Raw genomic sequence first — 21,351 nt, 5'->3', positions numbered from 1 at the left:
CTTTCGTGTGCCTTTCCTTGCGCAAACCTGCGGGAAAGCCTTTTCCACGTGGCTTGCTACGTTTGTTTGGGCCCCGCGCCATCTAGTGAGTGGTAGTAAAAGTTTTATTATAGTGTAGTGTCATCTATCGACAAAGTTTCGTACTACTTTTAAGCATTGCCATCTCTTGCGTAAGAATGGTACTAAATTGTACGTTGACAAAAAAAGTGTAGAACTGTCAACAAATGGCAGTGTACTTTCTTTTTAAATGGCAACACTTATTTGGCTGTCTGGCAGATGTTGATCATTGCTTAGTCATTGAAATCACAGAAACGAAACATAATGTCACTGTCAAATAGTCAATTTTCTGGAAAATTGACCACGACTATTGACACGCTTGCGTGCTATTTTTACAAGAAACTCTAGATTTAACGGACCTCTTAAGCTGCTTATATAATAAAATTGTTGTGAGAAACTACCTGAGAAAAGAAAAACTGCGAAAATGAGTACTATTTTGGAAAAAATCGCCGCTATAGAGGCCGAGGTTTGTAGTATAGGTTATAACGTAAAATTGTATATTTCACACAGAAATGCTATTAAAATCCTTACAAAAGTGTTTTCTTTCTCACATTTGCATTAGGGTATAACATAAAAACACAATAGCCGTCGTTGTTTGTCACATAAATTCAAGTATTTTAATGATATATTACAGATGGCCCGAACGCAAAAAAATAAAGCTACAGCGCTTCATTTAGGTATATTAAAAGCTCGGTTAGCTAAATTGAGACGAGAACTTATCACTCCTAAAGGTGGCGGCGGCGCTACTGGCGAAGGTAAGACATTAGCAATGGCTAATAAATATATTTATCTTAAGCATTCACTGCTTATAAAATGTTCTCCACATTACTGCTGAAGGATTAATACCGAGATGTTTCCCAGCTGTACAAATACATTATAAATAATAAAGTTCTGTGAGAAATAAGTCTTGAATGATTCCTTAAATTAATGTTATCAGCGGTGATAACTTATTATGAATTTTAAATGAAAATCTGAACATTTAATAGAAATTTAGGCACATTTTGCTATAGCTAGAAGAATAGTTTTAGACTTACCATTATAGACGGTGATACCACCTATCACATTAGTCTAACAGAAAGCTTGGTAAATTGTGAGTACTCAGTACTTGTTCCAATAGATGTATATACCTCTGACTAACCCATTTAGGAATATAGTTGTGTACTGAGCTTCTATTACAAGAATACAGTCCATAACATTAGTGCCATTTTATAGCCAACATAAAATAATATATATATTTTTTTTAAAAAAACTTTTTTGTTTAGTTTATTTGTAATATTTTCTTTTTAAATAAACTGTTTCTAGTCTATTCTATTCTAATTTTATTTTAAATTTCACTCTTCAGGTTTCGACGTTGCCAAAACTGGTGATGCCCGCATTGGGTTTGTGGGTTTCCCATCAGTGGGCAAGTCGACCCTGCTCTCGAACCTGGCTGGGGTGTACTCTGAAGTGGCCGCATATGAGTTCACAACCCTCACAACTGTGCCGGGTTGTATCAAATATAAGGGGGCTAAAATTCAGGTTAGTATGACTAGAGATGTGCCGAATAATGATTTAATTGAAGACCAAATATTATTTGGTCAGGCAGTCATTTCTGTAAAAAACTGGACCTGTCAAATCTTCAGGTTAGGTAAGCAAACCCTGTGAAAATGGGATAATGTCAGGGAGTTAATGATGACCGAATATTATTTGGTTTAAGAAAGTAAGAGGCGCCCACCCCCGCGGCAAGTACGCGCCGAACAGGAATTTTCCCAGTGGAGGGCAGAGAGAATGGTCTTGTATGGAACCAAGACCAAAGGCAACCGATTGTAATGAAAATAAAATGTTTCTCCTGACAGGTGTTGCTACTGTTGAGTGTTCTTAAATTTTGACAGTTCCCCATACTATTTGAGTATACAAACATTGTTTTGGTTAGAATAAAACTTAGAAAAACTTATTCTCAATCAAAACTGTCTTTTTCCAACTGGCTGCCTTTCTTTTCGTAACTCATCCTTCACATTTATTAACATTCTGTCACTAATTAGAGGGTAATTTGTTACTGTCTATGATCTCACATAATATACATGTTGAATTCATAATTTTGAGTATTTATTTGATAAGCATAGCGATGCCCAAAGTTATCTTAATTTCGAAACACTAGTGTCTGGAAATAGATCCGCAGGAAGTAGTGTTTCATTTTTTAAAAGGGACTTAAATTGAAATGTTAGTGAAGGTAGCCCACTAAGGAGTCCACCTACCCCTGTCCTACATGCTACTAAAAACCAAGTCATATTAACTGCATCATAAAGTCCCAACAAATAAGTTTTATCACTTAATGGGTATTAAACCTTCACCTCTGTGCCATGTCTGTCATAAGATCCATGACCTTTACCATATATTGTTGGAATGTGCCCGAAATTTAAACGTGAGAAGAAAGGTTTTTCGCTCTCATGGTGTGATTTCTCTTGGCAATGGCCTATGTGTCAACAATTTAAGTTATGCGGATGATATGGTGCTTCTCAGCCCCTCTATCAGCGCACTGAGAAAGCTGCTGGCGATCTGTGAGGGATATGCAATCTCTCACGGGCTGAAGTACAACGTGGCTAAAACGGAGATGATGGTGTTTTCAGCTGGGAGAGGTCCGGCGAGGGTGCCTGAAGTATTGTTAAATGGTTCAGCGGTTAAGGTTGTGAAGCAATTTAAATACCTTGGTCATATTCTGACCGATAATAGAAAGGACGACTTAGATATCGAGCGTGAGAGGAGGGCACTGTCGATCCGGTGCAACATGCTCGCGCGCAGATTTGGCAGGTGTAGTGGCGCTGTCAAGTTAACGCTTTTCCAAGCGTACTGTCAGTGTTTCTATACCTGTCAACTATGGACCAACTACTTAAAAAAGACCTATAGCAACATGAGGGTACAGTACAATGATGCGTTTCGTATCCTCATGCGTTTGCCACGTTGGTGCAGCGCGTCGAGCATGTTCGCCGATGCGCGTGTGCCGGACTTTTTTGCTGTCGTACGTAAACGTGTGGCGGGATTTTGGACGAGGCTTAGGGCTTCAAACAACATCATTTTGCAGAAAGTGTGCGAAGGGGTCGCCAGTCCTATTTTTAAACACTGGTGGTCTTTGCACCGGGACGCAAATAGGAAATAGGTATTTTATTTTATTTTAATTTATATTGTATGTTCATTTTAATTCAATTTATGTATTATGTAATGTGTGTGAGTCCTATTGACTTTTAATAAAGAATTATTATTATTAATGGAGAAGTCAATTGCTGGTTGGCAGAGCCACTATCAAGGAAGGCTTTTAGTTTATACTATCTGGTTGACCAATCCTTTGCGTAAGGGATAGGTACACGAAAGCACCTATGTGGCTGGCATAATCACCCAGGGTGTTCAAAGCGTCGTTAAAAATAAGAATAAAAAAAATATATATTAACTGCATCGTAAAGTCGACTACATTGCATGTTTGGGCACAATAATAAAAAGTAAAACCAAAATTTAAGGAAATAAGTACCATATTGTATTTTAAACAAGGCTTTCCTTTCCAGTTACTTGACTTGCCTGGTATTATTGAAGGAGCTAAAGACGGCAAGGGTCGAGGTCGTCAAGTGATAGCAGTCGCTCGAACCTGCAGTCTGATATTCATCGTATTGGACGTGCTGAAACCGTTACAACACAAGAAACTTCTGGAACACGAGCTGGAAGGCTTCGGGTTGCGGTTAAACAAACAACCACCTAACATACACTTCAGGAAAAAAGACAAGGGTGGCATCAATTTAAATACTACAGTGAGTTGAGATTTTTACTTACTAATACTACCTATATCTATTGAGTCTAGTCTAATAAATTACATACATAAACTCACGCCCATGTTTCCCGAAGGGGTGAGCAGAGCCACAAATAATCAGAAGACTATTTGCAGCCACTTTTGATACATAGCTCTAAGATGGATAATGATGAACCGTATGGCGATAGGGGATCAGCCCATCGCCCATATAGATTCATCATTTTTGGTAGAACGCTTTCCCTTTGTCGGCTTTTACGATATGCACGAGAGGAGAGGCAGCAGAACACATTCTATGTTTTTTCTTTACTCCCAGTTCAGCAGAGGAGCTAATATTATGTATATAGCTAATATCTAATAAAATACAACACAGTAAAATAGTATCTTTATATTACTATCCTTGAGTTAAAACTTTGCAAAGCTTCTCTAATAAAGTCACCTCTGCCCATTACTCTAACGGTAGGCAATGAAATGAAATGGTTTTGCACGGCAACCCTGCTGCCCGCGGCCTGAATGATTTCGAACAATAGACGCAGTGAAAGCTATCTACTTGGACAGACATATTGATCAACGTTCTCTGATAATTTCTCTTCCCTTAACAGTGTCCGCAATCCGAGTTAGACTTGGAGGCAGTGAAGACGATCCTGTCGGAGTACAAGATCCACAACGCGGACATCACGCTGCGGTACGACGCGACCAGCGACGACCTCATCGACGTCATCGAGGGCAACAGGATATACGTACCGTGCATCTACCTGCTCAATAAGATTGGTTAGTTCCACATAACATAAGCTCACGACTATATCCTAATAGGCCAATTTCCGACTAGTCAAATCAGTTACTTTTTAGTAAACGTCAAAACGCGAAGTTACTATGGAGTTTGTATGAAAAAGCACACTGTGACGTCATAAAAATCGTGATAAAATGTCGGACTTATTATTACGTGTTTCGTAATTAAAATTCATAAGTAAGTTAAATAGAAAAGAAAATGTTTTTCTTCAGTTTCAGATCTGTCTTTATTTAGTAATCAGAATTTCATCTTTGACCTAGGAAACTATCCTCTTGTGTAGTAATTAGAGGTCTGTGTTAGAGGTACATCCATCGCAACTAATCGCAAGATGAACTAAGTACAGTCACCTCCCCAAGCTTTCTGTTAAACTGTTCTGTTTCATTAAATAAATAAATGAACTCTTTATTTTTTTTTTTTTTTATTTATTTATTGTTGAAAACATTTTACATAAGGATACAATTGAATCGCATTGCTAAACCTTGCAGGTTTGTCTCAATGCAATATTCCGGTATTGTTACAGTTTGTACTTCAGAAGTATACCATTAATTAATAACACTATTCAACAAATAAAGTACACATGTCAAACGCCAAACGCATACATGGACGAAAGAACCGGTAGGATAGGTAATTCGCCACAAGTGAGGCGCATCATACCTACGTATGAGCGGGCGATTCCGAGAAACTGGCAAGCAGCAAACAAGTAAACAAGATAGTAAACAGGGTGCTCCAAATTCACACATCAAGTCACATACTTTGTAGGTTTTCAAACATGTACCTTTTTAATATATTGTTGAGGTTTTTTGGTGTGATTTTATGCCTAATTTCAATTGGTATCTGATTTATTAAGTCAGGTACGATGTAATTAGACACTCGTTTACCGTAAAAATTGTTAAATTTGGGCTTATTTAATATATGATTTGTTACCTGCCTAGTTATTTTGAAGTGTGATATTGGATCCTGTATTTCAGTTCTAAAGTATTGTTCCTTTAGCATCTGGAGTTTAAATTTAACATGGACCGGTAGTATTTTACAGAAATAGAAAAGATCATAGTCGTTATTAAATTTATTTTTTATATTATAGGGTATTATCATTTTCAGTAGTCTTACTTGTAGTTTGTATATCCGGTCTAGATAAGATTTAAATGTACGACCGTAGCTGCTAAGCCCGTAAGCCCGTATTACACACATCTACTTAAATTTAAGCGTAAAGCTATGCTTAAGTACACGTGTTCACTACACATTTTTTATACTGCATATTTCTATCTCTATTTTGTGATAAATACTATAAGTAGATGTTCTAAACCTAACTTACATTGTTCCCAGATCAAATCAGCATAGAAGAATTGGACGTGATCTACAAGATTCCCCACTGCGTTCCAATCTCGGCCCATCACAAGTGGAACTTCGATGACTTGTTGGAGAAGATGTGGGAATACCTCAAACTGATCAGGATATACACCAAGCCTAAGGGCCAGCTACCTGATTACAATTCCCCGGTGGTCTTGCATGCGGACAGAACTAGTCTTGAAGACTTCTGCAACAAACTGCATCGGTCTATCGTTAAAGAGTTTAAATAGTAAGTATTTTTTACTTGTTTCACTTATCACGTAGAAGAAGCGAAAGGGTGTGTCAGAAACGTAGAATTCGTCTCTGTCTACCCCAAAGGGAAATAAGCGTGGTCTTACGTATGTATGTATGTCATTTCGCTCCTAGTTTGGAAGTACATACATACATACATTGGCCTTATACGTCTGTTTCAGACGATTTATGACGTCATTGCCTCGAAGAAATGCACTTTCTTTCATGGCTGTGCAAGCCAATCCTAGAGCGGCAAACTCTACCGCACATACATATAGCCTATTTCTCACTGGGGTAAGCAGGACGTACTTTGACCAAAAAATGTCCTTAGATAAGGTTCAGTAAGATATACTCTGAACCGGCGTGCGTGTATGAAACGATTGATGAATGTGGAGGAAGCAAAAGAAGTGTGTCAAGATCGAAGCGAATGGAATTCCATAGTCTCTGCTTACCCCGGTAGATTGTTTATCATCCTGGGCATATACTTTGACCAAAAAATGTCCTTAGATAAGGTTCAGTAAGATATACTCTGAACCGGCGTGCGTGTATGAAACGATTGATGAATGTGGAGGAAGCAAAAGAAGTGTGTCAAGACCGAAGCAAATGGAATTCCATAGTCTCTGCTTACCCCGGTAGATTGTTTATATAATAATAATAATAATAATGTTTATTTCCAAAAAATAATTGTTACAATGAAAATTACAATGGTTGTACTTAAAATACAAGGATGTGATTCGCTGTCCCCTAAACTAGGTAAAAACCTGTATCTTAGGGGTCAGTGAGTCTGGCAAAGCATTGGAGTAATGTACAGACCAGAGTTATGTTAATCCATATGCGCAGTGGAAAAACAGTAAATAATAATAATAAAAAAGAAATAATAAAAGAAAAGGTGTGTGTGTATGTGTATCTGTGTGTGTGTGTAAGTGTGTATGTGTATGTGTGTGTGTGTGTGTGTGTGTGTGTGTGTGTGTTGAGTGTATGTGCAAAAATTTATCATCCTGGGCATATCGTAAAACTCGACGAGTCGTGTTGGACAGACCTTTACGCGTTTTTTGACGTTACGTGGTCCGCATTAATTGTTGTCTAGTAGATACGAGGCCTTACAACGTCACGTCAAGTAATGTACCAATATTTAGCTTCGTACCTTGAAAACTGCGAAAAGTCCCCTAGAAATACAAATATACTGTATTGCACCAAAATGAAAAGAAATAATTACATACTCTTAAATAGGTACAAAAAAACCCATATAAAAAAAAAACAACACAAAATTGCATCCCCTCTTTGAAGGGGTTGAGGGCAAATTTCCACAAAAAATATGCACGATTTTTTTGTTAGTCACAAATAGTTCGCATACCAATTTTTAGCTTTCTACCTTGAAAATTGAGGAATGCTCCATACAAACTCCTACCTCCCATTTTATAGGGAATTGGGGAATTAGAAAGAGACAAAAAGTAGCCCGTGTCACTCTCCATCCCTTCAACTATCTCCACTTAAAAATCACGTCAATTCTTCGCTCCATTTTGCCGTGAAAGACGGACAAACAGGACTGTGTGTACCTATCTTTCCAATCTATAATATTAGCATGGATTACTGAATCATAATAATTTTGTTTTACAGTGCTCTAGTTTGGGGATCTTCTGTGAAACATCAGCCACAGAAAGTGGGCATAGAACACGTTTTGGCTGACGAGGACGTCGTGCAAATCGTTAAAAAGGTCTAGGGTACGACGACGAACAGAAAACTATATTTTTGCATCGAAATATAACATCTCTGAATATAAACAAGGATTATAATGAATAAGCTTATAATACACATTGCAATACAACACATATTTACGATATACTAAATTAAATAAAATAGTAGGCACGTCTAAACCAGCACAACGTCTTCAATGGTATTAAAAAAAATATTGGGTTGATCTTCAAACACCGGAAGTCAATTTCAGTACCGTAAGTTGGCTACAAACTAACGTATTTAAGTTCTAACTGGATAACAGCCTCTGTGGTCCAGTGGTTGAGCCTTGGGCTCACAATCCAGACCCAGGTTCGAATACCGGTGGGGACATATCACAAAAACCAATTTGTGATTCCTAGCTTGGTTAGGACATTACAGGCTGATCACATGATTGTCTGAAAGTAAGATGATCCGTGCTTCGGAAGGCACGTCAAGCCGTTGGTCCCGGTTACTATTTACTGATGTAAGTGAGAAGAAGTGAGAAGTGTAAGTGAGTCTTTGGCGGCTCAATAATAACCCTGACACTAGGGTTGATGAGGTTGGTAATTCACCTCACAATCCACACGATAGAACAACTAGATATTTGCAAAAAGACAACATTCTGCGATATCGCGTTCACGGTACTTCTTGTCTACCGGTATTCGTAGACCCACCCACTCACATGTTTATGGGACAACAATTTATTATAATCCTTGTTATTATGAGAAAAGTGTTAAGAGCATCTGAAAAACAACTTTCAATTATACAAAAACTAAAAAATAAAAACCTATTGTTTATTCAAAAATATATAGGCAATTATTTTTCTCAAATTATTCAGATGCTCGAAAGATTGTTGTTATTGTTGGAATAATACTTTATTGAAATTTGGTAAATATTTCATTTCATTTTTATCCAGTTTTATTTGTCAGTGATTTGCATTTAATAATTAAGTCTAACATGTATGTTTGCCCTTCTCTTGTGAAAATCATAATAATTTCAATAAAAACAACTACTCAAGCTTATTTATTAAGAACTTATGTATTTTATTTTTACATTTGTGATGCGACAGGTTTATAATTTTTTATTAATTTTGAAGCAAGACTTTTCATAGTCATGAACAAACTTAAATTATATTTTTTGGTTGCCAGCTCGATCATGGACTGTGTGAAATATAATAATGTTTAGTAGTATGTTTGGTCTTGCTTTAATTGTTAAAAATAATTCATGGGGTGAAAATATTACCAATATTTTCATCGTACTGTACAGAATACTATAATAAAAACTTTAAAAATATTTTGTTTTGTGTTTATTGCCCTCTTTGTGACGGAAATTGGGACCCAACAGGACCTTACTGAATAAACGATTTAACTTGATGGCTGCATATTGAGGCCTCCTAGAATGACGCGCACACATCGCTATGCCATTCCGTATGGCTTATAATATAATGTGCAAAAGTTACCCTCATGCATGGTGCACAAATTATACTAGGTACTCAGACGTTGATAATTTGTCGCTAAAACACCCTTTGAAGTGTAAATGGAAAACATAGCACGAAGGGATCTCGAAAAAGTGTTGATGGGGTTTCTCCAGATATAATCAAGTAAAATTAAACCTTCATCCGCCTGCAAATGTAGAATGTTTAAATAGGCAATTTTCTGGGTAAGCTCGTTCCAACGTCGATCTCTTCTTCTTGTGGAAGAACGAAGTCAAGAGCAAACCCATCTTAATTAAAAAAAAAATGTTTATTTTTGCATAAGTAGTGGATATATTATCTCAAGTTTACTCGAAGAAACATCAAATGATTGATATGAATCACTCGATTCAATCAGTATACTGTGAGACCAAAAACGCAATATAGCCAGCCCGTAAAACGCGTAAAACTCATTAAAAAAAAATTACAGCTGTTTGCCTGTTTGACATTGACAGCTCAAAATTGCGGTTATGTTGTCGGTTTCTTGTATTGTATTATTTTTGTTTTAAGTTGAAACGTAATGTACAATTAATGATTCTTGTAAAAAATATACATTATTATTATTGTTAAAGACTAAATTGTATCAAACTTAAAAGTACAGGATGACAAACTTTGAAAAGTTAACAAACCCGCAGGTTAGTACGTACACTTACAGGGCTATTATTAGTAGAATAAGCTTCAATTTGATTATGTAAGTATATATTTTTATGGTTTCTATAATAACAGTACCTACCTATTTGTTAATTATTTTGATATAATCTTGTTATAAACAAACTTTCTCCGTACAGCGCCATCTGTTATAATCATTCATAACGACTGGAACAACTAAGTACGAGCTTTCAGAAGCGTTTAAAAGTACCAGTGATCCGTAATAGGTGGCGCTGATAAATACTGGTTCATATAAAGGCTCTTAGCTTCGGTTTTATATTGTTAGATAGCGCTAATTCGAAAATTTAATTTCAGAAAGTTCGCGCGGCCTTGCATCGTGATGTTCGGGCGATTGCTTCAGAGACTTGCCATTTCTTAGGACTTGAAGTCACTAAACCAGCGATGGAAATAATAGCAGAACTTGTTTATAAGAAGATATCAGTGTATGCTACAGATATAGAAGCATTTGCAAAGTTTGTATCAAACGGGAGCAGTATTAAAATTGAAGTTGTTATTATAAAATATGAGACTAGTCGTAAGTTAATCTTTTGCCCTTATTTCAGACATGCGAAACGAACAACTATTAATGCGGAGGATGTAAAATTATTGGCACGAAGAAATCCTTCTTTGGTAAGTAAAATATTTATTAACTAGGTGTAATGACTTCATTCCTCCTATCCTACAAGTCACGTCTAAAAGCCCAGTGGAGAGGCAACCTTACAGCTGACGACTCGGCAGCATTTTGGGCATCTTCCAATCTCAGTGAGAACATAAGTAACAAGTAAAATATGTCCGACGTACCTATACCTACTTACCTCCCCATAAGTATTCTGTATAAATGCCTCCATACCCAAGTGCTTAGCGGTGAGAAAAGTAGGAAACTTGATTAACCTCAGACCTACTTGGTAACTTCATATGAAACCCCACCCCAAACATTTTAATAATAATGCATTCACAAATGCCAAATATCAAAAAGCTATATTTAACAGCAATTTTAATTTAAATTCGATTGTGAATGTTTAAACACCTCGCGCGATGGAAGCTTTCATTATGCAAAATATAGTTTTCCCATTGATGGATATTACAATATGTAAATAGGGAACTTAAAAGCATAATGGTATGTTACCATCAAGATTTTATGTCGTGTAGCAGTTTAACATCTCTATTAATATGTAATAATTTTTCTGTATTGAATTGAAAAAATATATATAATGTGGGTCTGTGTGTCAGCCTCCTTGAAATAGAGGAGCCCTCGAATCGCGGTAACGGACTTCCACCAACGCAATTTTCACTAACACAATTGGCTCGACCATTATAGGTACGGCGATACAACACCTATCACGTTGTTCTAACAGAAAACCTTCGTAAAGCGTGGGTACGGTCACGAGTACTAATATGAAACCACTTTGAAACCATGTCAAATTAACTTTTTTGTGAGAATCAACCGTAAGTCTCATTAAATGACAAATATGATAGTGCGACAGGGTTCTAAAATGGGTACATGATATTGCTCATGACTGTACTAACATCCGTATAAGATGTTGACTCCAACCTCCCTCGCTCCGTTCTCAGTTGAGGCGACCTCAAACTTCTTCTTATTGTGTGAGTTGTGAGGTGGAATACCAAACTCGTCAAACCTGGTGTCAGGGTTATTATTGAGCCGCCACAGGCCCCTGACATGGCTCATATAACGATTACATACATACATTAGTAAGTAGTAACTGGGACCAACGGCTTAACGTGCCTTCCGAAGCACGGATCATCTTACTTTCGGACAAACAGGTAATCAGACTATAATGTCCTAACCAAACTAGGGGCCACAAAGGAATTTTTGTGATATATCCCCACCGGGAACCAAACCTGGGGCTTCCGGATCGTGACCCCAACGCTCAACCACTGGACCAAAGAGGTCGTTGGCGACCTCAATGCCTTCCTCGAACACAGCTCAAAATCGGTATTCTTCAGCGACTCAACCTTAACTCAAGTTTACTCTAGTATGACTTGACGTCATCATTTTCGCATTATTATGTTGGCAGATATGATATGCTTGACTCCAGTGAGTAAATAGTTGACGTACCTAAATCTCAATTTAAAATGCCGGCAGGCGAGTACCTCTACGTCGTATTCTCTCTCAATACAATGACTCATTTCATTTTATAGACATATTCAATTTATCTAGTTCTAAATTTAAAAAATCTATTATTCAAGCCCTGAGCTGATTTGTTTTTTGTTTAATTTATAACATAACCTTTTTCAACTCACTAGACGACATTGTAAACTAGTACGTGGATAATGTGGTTGATTATACATGTACTTATGTGAAAATATCCTATACCTATTGTTAATATATCATGTATAATTGTTTATTATCCCATGAAAATAAATAAATAAAATGCTCAGCTGAGGCTGACCGAGTAGAGTCAACTTAATAGGTGTTAGATCTGATGAGCGAAAACAAAAGTTAGAACGGTCGGGAAGTTTGAAAGTGGTTCTAGAACGGTTATCAGGAAGACAGCCTGCCAGAACGTAAAAGTGGTGGAAACGAGCTATGGCAGTGGTTGACAGTTGACATCGTTACACCCTGATATTCACCGTTATTTCTCTCAATCAACCTCAAAAGGGTTATGACGAGATAATGGCCCCGATTCCTGCAGACACCGCTTAATTTTATTTTAAGTTATATCCGTCATTTTCATAACCGTCGAAAAGGAAAGGGACGGATGATTCACAGCTCTTAATTTTAGGAAGAATGAGTAAATGAATGAATAACCCGGGCGAATCAAAAAGGTATGTCGCTGGTATGCAATCCGTTTGACGTGCTGTCTACTTACCTGTGTCGGGTTATTGACTGATGTAAAATTTTTAGACGGTTGGTTTAGATTTGTGCTTAAAATTGACGTGTGTTCCATAAATTTTATGCTTGTCGATTACCCGTCCCTTTCCTTTTCGGCGGATAAGAAAATGACAGATATAACTTAAAATAAAATTAGATGGTATTTACAGGAATTAGCACCAATACTTACGTAGGTCCATATTTGTTGTAGGTGGTGTGTTGACCATTATAATATATGTATTTTTTAATATAGTTAATTTAAAATGTCTAAAATATCTACTTATTCTTATTTACTACGTTCAAGCCTAAAACATATGAAACTGGTGCTAATTCCTGTACACACCATCTAATATTATTTTAAGTTATACCTCTCATTTTCTTATCCGTTGAAACAGAAAGGGACGCGTAATCGACAGGCATAAAATTTATAAAACACGTAAATTTTAGGCAGAAATGTAAAACTACTCTTTAAAAAATTTACATCAACCTTACATTAACAGTACACGTCAAACGGGTTGCATACCAGCGAGATACATTTTTGATTCGCTCGTGTTATTCATTCAACTCATTCGTTCCAAAATTAACAATTGTCAATCATCCCTCCCATTCCTTTTCGGCGGATAAGAAAATGACGGGTATAATAATGATATTTATAGAAATATCATATTATACCCGTAGAAGTTATACCGTGTTTATATTGATAGCAATATAAACACGGTATAACTTCTCCATCATTGACATGTTGTAACCTACCAGTGATACGTGACAAGGTTTTGATCCTAATCTACCATTTATGACGTCATTTGCATCCACAAGCTCCTAGCTAGATTTACAGCTCATAAGATCATACGACTCAACGTCTCAAGTGAAACAATTTCAATTAATTTTGATTATGGTACACTGCATAGAGCTTGGGTACAACAACATTGTATATTAATGTACTACTGGACGCAATCCTTTGTCCGGCCAAGTAGTGTATGTCAAAACCATGTCTGTGTCCCCGAAGGGGTAGGCAGAGGTGTAGTATAGTGTATATGCTTAGTCCTCGCCAGCTGTGTTTAAGACCCACATGTAACAGCCTATTGCTTTTAACCGAGCACAAATCGTGAAAACCACGTGATATCAGTTATATGATGCAAACATGAATTTAAACTCATAAAGTTGACATACATAAATTCACGCCTATCTCCCACCGGGGTAAGCAGAGACTACAGAGGTTAGTACGATCTACTCTAAACCGGCGTGCGTGTATGAAACGATTGATGAATGTGGAGGAAGCAAGAGAAGTATGTCAGGATCGAAGCAAATGGAAATCCATAGTCTCTGCTTACCCCGGTGGGAAATAGGCTTAAGTTTATGTATGTATGAGTTCCTGTTACCCTTTCTTACAGCTGGCCCATCTAAACACGACAGCACCAACCAACCCAGTAGCACCAAAACGAAGGAAAACAGCAGTGAAACCTCAAGAAACCCCGGCTAAGAACAAAGATGATTCCGATAAAAATAAAGAAACTACAAGAATATCTGATAATAAAGAAGTGGAACAACACAAAAAGAAAGTTCATCAAGAAAATAAAATAGATGACTTTGTTGATAACATGATTTTGGATACTACTATTGATTTAACATTTGATTGAAGAAAACGATTGACTGATTGTAATATTGTCGTAAGTAAAAACAGTTTTTTTTTATGGACAAGATATTGTGATTTTTATTTTATCTGTGGAAAGTGAAGATGAAAGTATAGATGAACAGTGGGGTTAAAAGGCATTAAAGCAATCACCTAAAAAGCAATATTGCTATTGGACATTTGTTGACACTTTCTTTTATATGCGCAAATGTCACATTGCAATATTGCTTTATAGATAGATGAATTGCATTGATGTGGCCTTTTGCTGCAGTGAGAAAATATTGGCTAGGAAGATTAGGCGTTTTATCTAAGTTATATTAGTATTAAAAATTGTCGAAGGACGCTTTAATTGTGTTTTTAAAATAAGAAAAAGCTTAGACCGAAAGAGTATAGTACTTAGGACTTTGGCAACCACATTAAAGGATCATAAAATCCATAATGTTCATTTTAGATGAGGTGTTGCGTAAGGATTCCTATGAAAACCGTTATCGCCACAAGTTTAACGTCTGTGAAAAACTATAGAATTTACGAGGAACTTACATTGATTCATTACATGAACTGACATTTGTATGGTAAAATTTCGACGACGCGCGGCGCAAAGTTTATCCCGTCTCATAGCCGTTCTACCGCAAAGATAAATCGACCTATTCTATTCTGTGTTGACAAATGATAATACTTATATATATTTTATATTGTATATTTTTATCTATCTATTTATCTAACTGGCGTAAAATAGCACCGTTGCAGATAAAAAAGCACAGAATGAGCAGCGTTGCGGGCTGACCGCGGCGACACCAAAAAACTCGTTATAACCAAACACAATTACCGCGGACAGGACCCTATATTGAGTCGCCTTGATGCTTCAATTATTTTTGTTGGAACAGCAACTGTTAGATAGATACCTACATGCAATTTATAAGTAGGTACTTACGTAATCTAACACAGCCGTTTCCTACTCGTGCTTCCCTTTCCGGTGTCAAAAAAGAAACCCTTTCTCACTATGAACGATGGCACTCCATCGTTGATACTCTATTGGTGGACAAAACCAAAGAACCGCGGAGATTGGGTTTAGTCAGTGTGCGAACATTGCAAAGAAAATGCAACCTTCAACTGGTAAGGTTCTCAAGGCCCCAATAGGTACGTCAAAAATGAACTGTCGTCGTACGCAGCCTACCGCGCGCAAAATAAAATAATGTGCCAAAGAAGGAGCGTAGGTAAAAAAATATATTCATGGTTTGCTAGTTGTACTACACCGGCACACTAGTGCCGATCTACAGTATCTACACTAGTCTTATTATTATAGTGTAAATAGTGTGTATCCTTACCCTAAATGACGTACATATCTGACATAGAATGTTCCAGCGACCTCTCTTCCTCAAATTATAAGGTACCGTGGGCCGCCTTTTGCTAGTAATTATGTCATACTTCATCTTTAAATTACACAATTTTAATCAGCTTTTTTTGTAGGTCGGAACCTATTTTAGGCCTTATTAGATCATCTCCACTTTTAAATTACCTACTTGGGTATATACTTGTCAACTTAATTTAACGTGTCACGCCGCTATATACCATACCTAATAGTTTTATACAGCCCTAACATATTTTTTCTGGGAGCTCCACTTTTTCTCGGAAAATCGAACGCGCGTAACACGATTGTAGCGTACCTACAAAAAGCATTGAGTTCGTCGTATCCATAGAATAAAGAATAATTACTACGCGTATAATGATCACTCTCCGTCCCGCACCGTAGCTAGATTTACCTCACCCCCCGGGTTAATGGCTGAAGAGTAAAGGGGTACGCGCTCTCGCTTCCATTTACGCATTAGACGACTCACGACAAGACTGATTTTTTCTATGGATTGTCCTGAGTGCTTCCTATCCAGTGATGTGCCGTATTCGGAAATTTTCCCACTTTGGGAACGTTCCTGGCAGTAAGAAGGCGCAAAACTTATGTAAAAAGAGTTTTATTACCTAACCTTTAGGCAGATAAGACCAGGGTACACGAAAGAACAATTTGTAAAAGAAAATCAGCCAGTATCCTTACTATTGAAGAGTTTATATAACGAGAACATTCCCACTTTGGGAACATTCTCGGGAATGGCACAACACTGGTCCTAACTCCTTACTCATAAAAATATACCAAAAATCTACTCTACATTTTCTTTGTCTGTGGTAGTTAATTACTCTTATAACGACAGTTAGAGCATAATGAGATTTTTGCAATTCAACAGTAGCACATTACAGGGTGCTGTTTGTCAACCCCCTACGCCCTCTGCTGACCCCTGTGGTCAGGGGGAAGTTATTAGGCTGCTTTGGTAATGAATTTCACGTAAGCATGCGGATATGTTCGTTGATGGATAACCTTTTGTGTGTTCAGGAGTGTGCAATGTTGTATTTGATTTGTCTGCGTTGGGTGATTATAATTGGTTTTCATACATACAATAGGTACATACGTAAATTCACGTACTTAATCCCTTCTGACATCGTAGTGTCACAGGGTTTGAATCCCGGCTCGGGATTCAAATTCATTGGAATTCATGTTTTGGATCATAGATTATCACGTGGTTTCCAGGATTTGTGCCTGGTTAATAGGAATATGTAGTCTCGCCCCTTTTACACGGAATTGAAACATATGTGGCAGGGAGTGGGTGTATACATACACCTCTGCCTACCCCTTTGGGGCGTGATGCTATGTTATGTAAAATTTAAACAAAAAACTCGCACACTAAACAAAAGAAAAACAATCGAATCATCCACAAAATATGAAGTCTGATTAAGTAGTTTTTTAGGTTAGGTCAGGTTTTGTTAGGTTAGGTCAGGTTTTTTAGGTTAAAAAACCAAAATGGCTGCGGATTAAGCCGCTGTGAAGTTCAACCATTCGAGTAGATCCATAAGCACCGTCGCTTTGTGTCGAAGGCAGACATCGACTGGCTTGCATATTCATTGATGTCTGCTAGGACACAGAGTAATTAGAGGATCCTAATTGATGGTAAGACTTCACCCGGCGCAAGGAATCAAGCTGCCTTTAGATTAATGTAGTATAAAGTGATGCTGTTACGTTGACGATTCTATTAAGTATAGCACACATGTACACAACATACATAAACAGTCTATACCTATGTCCAATGCTGGGCACAGGCCTCCCCTCAATCAACCGGAGCGGGTATGGAACTCCACTGCGGGTTGGTGGAGGTGTTTTACGGCTGCTAGCCGGGACCAATGGCTTAACGTGCCACCCAAAGCATGGCTTTCACGGATTTTTTAATGTGGTACATATTGCTATTTTATTCTAAGAGCCACTATTCCAAAGCTAATTCTTTGACTTCTTTAAAGACACAACGTTCACTTTCTTTTACTTAGATTTTGTTACCTACTACCTACCTAACAAAATATATAAGATTTAGGTATGTAATATAATTTTTTCAGACTAATGAAGACGTTCACGTAACATCTAGCTCAAATGTTTGGACCGAAATTGTAAAAGTTTAAAGAAATACTTGATTTATATAAAATATCACGATTATTTGATTTGCGAAAGATTCAAATACAGCGCTGTAAGCCTTTCAGTCCAAAAGGTCTACTTCCCAAAACGGCAACTCAAGTACCTAATCGGGGAAAAAGCATTTTACCAGATTGCCAAACTCATAATTCTTTTTATAAAAAATGGGTTGATGACACCCCCGACGTACGAAAATTCATTGTCAATGAGAATAAAAACTACCTATTTCTCCCATCAGGTGTCGCCACTGTTGAGTGTTCTTAAATTTTGACAGTTCCCCATACTATTTGAGAAAACTAACATATTGTTTTGGTTATATTTTTACACTATAACCCTTTGCGCAGCGTTTAACTTCAAAATCCTAGTGTTATATTTAAGTATTCCCTAACGATAAGAGAAGAAAACTTATTTTCAACCAAAACTGTCTTTTTCCAACTAGCTGCTTTTCTTATTCGTAACTCATCTGTCATATTATGAGATACACTCTACGTTGATCCACATTTTATCACGAATTTTCGCTGGACAGTATGGAGAACTGTCAAAATGTAGGAACACTCAAGTACTCAACAGTGCTGCCGCTTATACTTGCGCCTTTAGTTTGGTAGGCTACAGATTATCATCACATCTGTAAACCTAGGTACCTGAAGGCCAATATTCGACAAACATTTCTCAAACACACTACTGGAACGTAACAAAATCGTCTAACTTTCTAGCCGCTCTATACATAGCCATAGAAAACATCCATCAAAGGAATCGCAGTGCGGTGAGAGCCAGATGTAAACCTTACCTACCTTACCGTGGCTAGCGTAGAGATAGGCTTGCAGTGCTCATTAAAATATGTAAATCCCGGCCGAGACATTACGCAGATAGGTGCTTCTGACTTATTGACTGGTCCGGCTTAAACCGCATGCTCTAAATGGCTTAAAACACCAGTCTTTAAAGTAGCAACCTACATTCGAGATTAACATGTATAATTCTTAATTTGCATTTAAAATAGTTTAATGGTTTAATGTTTATGGAAGGTTTAAATTGTAATGTTGTGGTAGTTTAGAATGAACAACATACCATAACTACATAGCATCACGCCTGTATCCCTAAAGGGGTGGGCAGAGCCACAAGCAGTCAATGACAACTTGCAGCCACCATCGGTAGGCAGTGCATTACTTACACGTATCATGACATGCCTCATTTATTTATTGACTGCCAGTACTATTCAGAGGCGGAGGACAGGAGTCCGGCTTTGAAATAGACTACTCTGGGCGCCGTCCACTCGCGTCAGACAGAGTACTGCAGGGCGGAAAGCAAGAGGGAAACCACTGTCATATTTTTCCCTATATAAGTAGCATGGAGAATGCTACGCCGACAAGAGTGTGACTCTTAAGTTAATGATGATGATGATATATTGAATTAAATTAATTTAAATATTTAAAATATTAGCACCGATTCTTGTTCACGACATCTAATTTTATTTTAAGTTATACCTGTCGTTTTCTTATCTACTGAAAAAGAAAGGAACAGGTAATCGACGGGCATAAAATTTATGAAACATACTTTTATATTGGCCTAAAACCCGACAGAATTAAGTTCACAGCTCACGTTAACGAGTTGCATATGAGCGAGATGCCTATTTTATTCGCCCGGGTTATTCGTTCATTTTAAAATTACTTAACAGTTGTCAATTATCCGTCCGTTTCCTTTTCGGCGGATAAAAAAATGGCAGGTATAACTTAAAATAAAATTAGGTTGTGTTTGCAGGAATCGGGGCCAATATTGCATAGTGCCGTCCCGGTCGCGGGCACCTACCGCGCGCAACTATTTAGTATCATTACAAATGTCCCCGTGTCCGTCTACCGCTACCGTTCCTTATTAATAAGGAGTATTCGATGCTAGAATAGCGCGGAGAAAGCCCTACTTTACATTATTAAACATGTAATAGTATAACGTCGCCTTATAGTCGTAAGACCGAATGTCCTTTTAAAATCCAAACTCCATTGTTTAACTATTGTGTCTGGCAATCTCGGCCTCAGGAGGTTATAGTGAAGAATATGTATAAGTTTAAAAACTAAAACCCGACTACGGAAAATAACGGTTTTTAGACCTACACTACTACACTACACTTATACTTTTTAAACTACACACTAACAACTATACTTTATACACTTATACTTTTTTATACCTTTTAAAGTATGTATATTTGATGTATGTCTTCTCTTGAGCGATTGTGCTTCTCTTGTTACTTTTGTAATTGTTTTTAGCGTTATGTTCATATGTGTAATAAACCGTTTTTGTATTGTATTGTATGTCTGTTATCTATTGTATTGTATTGTATGTCTGGTACTTTGTGGTCCCTAGTTTGGTTAGGACATTACAGGCGATGATCCGTGCTTCGGAAGGCACGTTAAGCCGTTGGTCCCGGTTACTACTTACTGATGCAAGTAAGTAGTCGTTACATGAGCCATGTCAGGGGCCTTTGGCAGCTCAATAGTAACCCTGACACCAGGGTTGATGAGGTTGGTACTCCACCTCACAACCCACATGATAGAAGAAAAAGAAGAATCTTTGTTCGTAGGAACGGTCACGAGTACTAATATGTATACACTTTGAAACCATGTCACATTAACTTTTTTGACATATAAAACCGTGAGTCTCGAGTGCGACAGGGTTCTAAGCTCATGGCTGTACGACAGAAATGTCCACGTTTGGTTTCCACAAACGCAAGCCGCCTCCACACAACTGGCTCGTTACAACCCCGAGTTTAGCAAGTGTTGTTTTGTTCTGTCCCCATCATTACGTACATTCACCTTATTACTGCCACGGATCACTCGCTTAATTCCATTTCCGATCTACCGATATTCAAATTGAAACCCTAATGATCCAGGGAAATGTTAATAAAATGTTAATGCAGCGAAAGCGGGGACAAGCCAAGCAATAAGTGACAGATTTGCTTGACAGACATTGCTCGTTTGTGTCCGTATGAATAAGTCACGATTGGTTTTTTGTTGGTCTGTGCAAAGGATTTCTATTTTGTTTTTTCCGCTTGTTTGTAATGGAGAAACTATGGGAAAGGATAAAGCTAAATGGAAGCCATTGTGCAAAAATAATGCAGGATTAAGTACTTAATAAGATAAGATAAATACTTTATTAAGCTCAAAGAATAAAAGTACAGAAAATAAGAAAAAATATAAGAAATGCACAACAGGCTGCCACTACTACTTACTTTAGGTATTTAGCAATGTTTCAGTCAAATGAATAAACTGCTTTCGCCACTAGTAGTTCGAGTGTTGGGCTCACGATCTGGAGGTCCGGATTCAATTCCCGGTATACATTCATGAGCAATATCATGTACCCATTTTAGAACCCTGT

General features: G+C 37.5%; 2 protein-coding genes across 2 annotated transcripts; both read left to right on the top strand.

Annotated features, from left to right (window-relative positions):
- Window positions 1–324: 324 nt before the first annotated feature.
- On the top strand, window positions 325–9,200 carry LOC126371750 (GTP-binding protein 128up). Its single transcript, XM_050017105.1, has 7 exons — window positions 325–523; window positions 692–812; window positions 1,400–1,575; window positions 3,591–3,830; window positions 4,429–4,597; window positions 5,940–6,192; window positions 7,812–9,200. Exons 1-7 carry the CDS (start codon window positions 482–484, stop codon window positions 7,912–7,914), a joined length of 1,104 nt encoding a protein of 367 aa, XP_049873062.1. The 5' UTR covers window positions 325–481; the 3' UTR covers window positions 7,915–9,200.
- Window positions 9,201–9,834: 634 nt separating this feature from the next.
- LOC126371772 (centromere protein S-like) lies at window positions 9,835–14,548 on the top strand. The gene is made up of 4 exons (XM_050017131.1): window positions 9,835–10,013; window positions 10,342–10,499; window positions 10,590–10,656; window positions 14,251–14,548. The coding sequence occupies exons 1-4, from the start codon at window positions 9,981–9,983 to the stop codon at window positions 14,494–14,496; spliced, it is 504 nt and encodes a 167-aa protein (XP_049873088.1). The 5' UTR covers window positions 9,835–9,980; the 3' UTR covers window positions 14,497–14,548.
- The last annotated feature ends 6,803 nt before the right edge of the window (window positions 14,549–21,351 follow it).

The sequence above is a fragment of the Pectinophora gossypiella genome, chromosome 13 (assembly GCF_024362695.1).
Source record: "Pectinophora gossypiella chromosome 13, ilPecGoss1.1, whole genome shotgun sequence".
Classification (NCBI taxonomy): domain Eukaryota; kingdom Metazoa; phylum Arthropoda; class Insecta; order Lepidoptera; family Gelechiidae; genus Pectinophora; species Pectinophora gossypiella.
This window is presented reverse-complemented; position numbering and strand designations above follow the sequence as displayed.

Excerpts from the sequence above, each read along its gene's own strand:
- LOC126371750 (XM_050017105.1), top strand. The coding sequence starts at position 482 with ATGAGTACTATTTTGGAAAAAATCGCCGCTATAGAGGCCGAG. Across the intron at positions 524-691 it reads TCGCCGCTATAGAGGCCGAG|ATGGCCCGAACGCAAAAAAA; the intron begins GTTTGTAGTATA and ends GATATATTACAG. Across the intron at positions 6,193-7,811 it reads ATCGTTAAAGAGTTTAAATA|TGCTCTAGTTTGGGGATCTT; the intron begins GTAAGTATTTTT and ends TTTGTTTTACAG.
- LOC126371772 (XM_050017131.1), top strand. The coding sequence starts at position 9,981 with ATGACAAACTTTGAAAAGTTAACAAACCCGCAG. Across the intron at positions 10,014-10,341 it reads AAAAGTTAACAAACCCGCAG|AAAGTTCGCGCGGCCTTGCA; the intron begins GTTAGTACGTAC and ends ATTTAATTTCAG. Across the intron at positions 10,657-14,250 it reads CACGAAGAAATCCTTCTTTG|CTGGCCCATCTAAACACGAC; the intron begins GTAAGTAAAATA and ends CCTTTCTTACAG.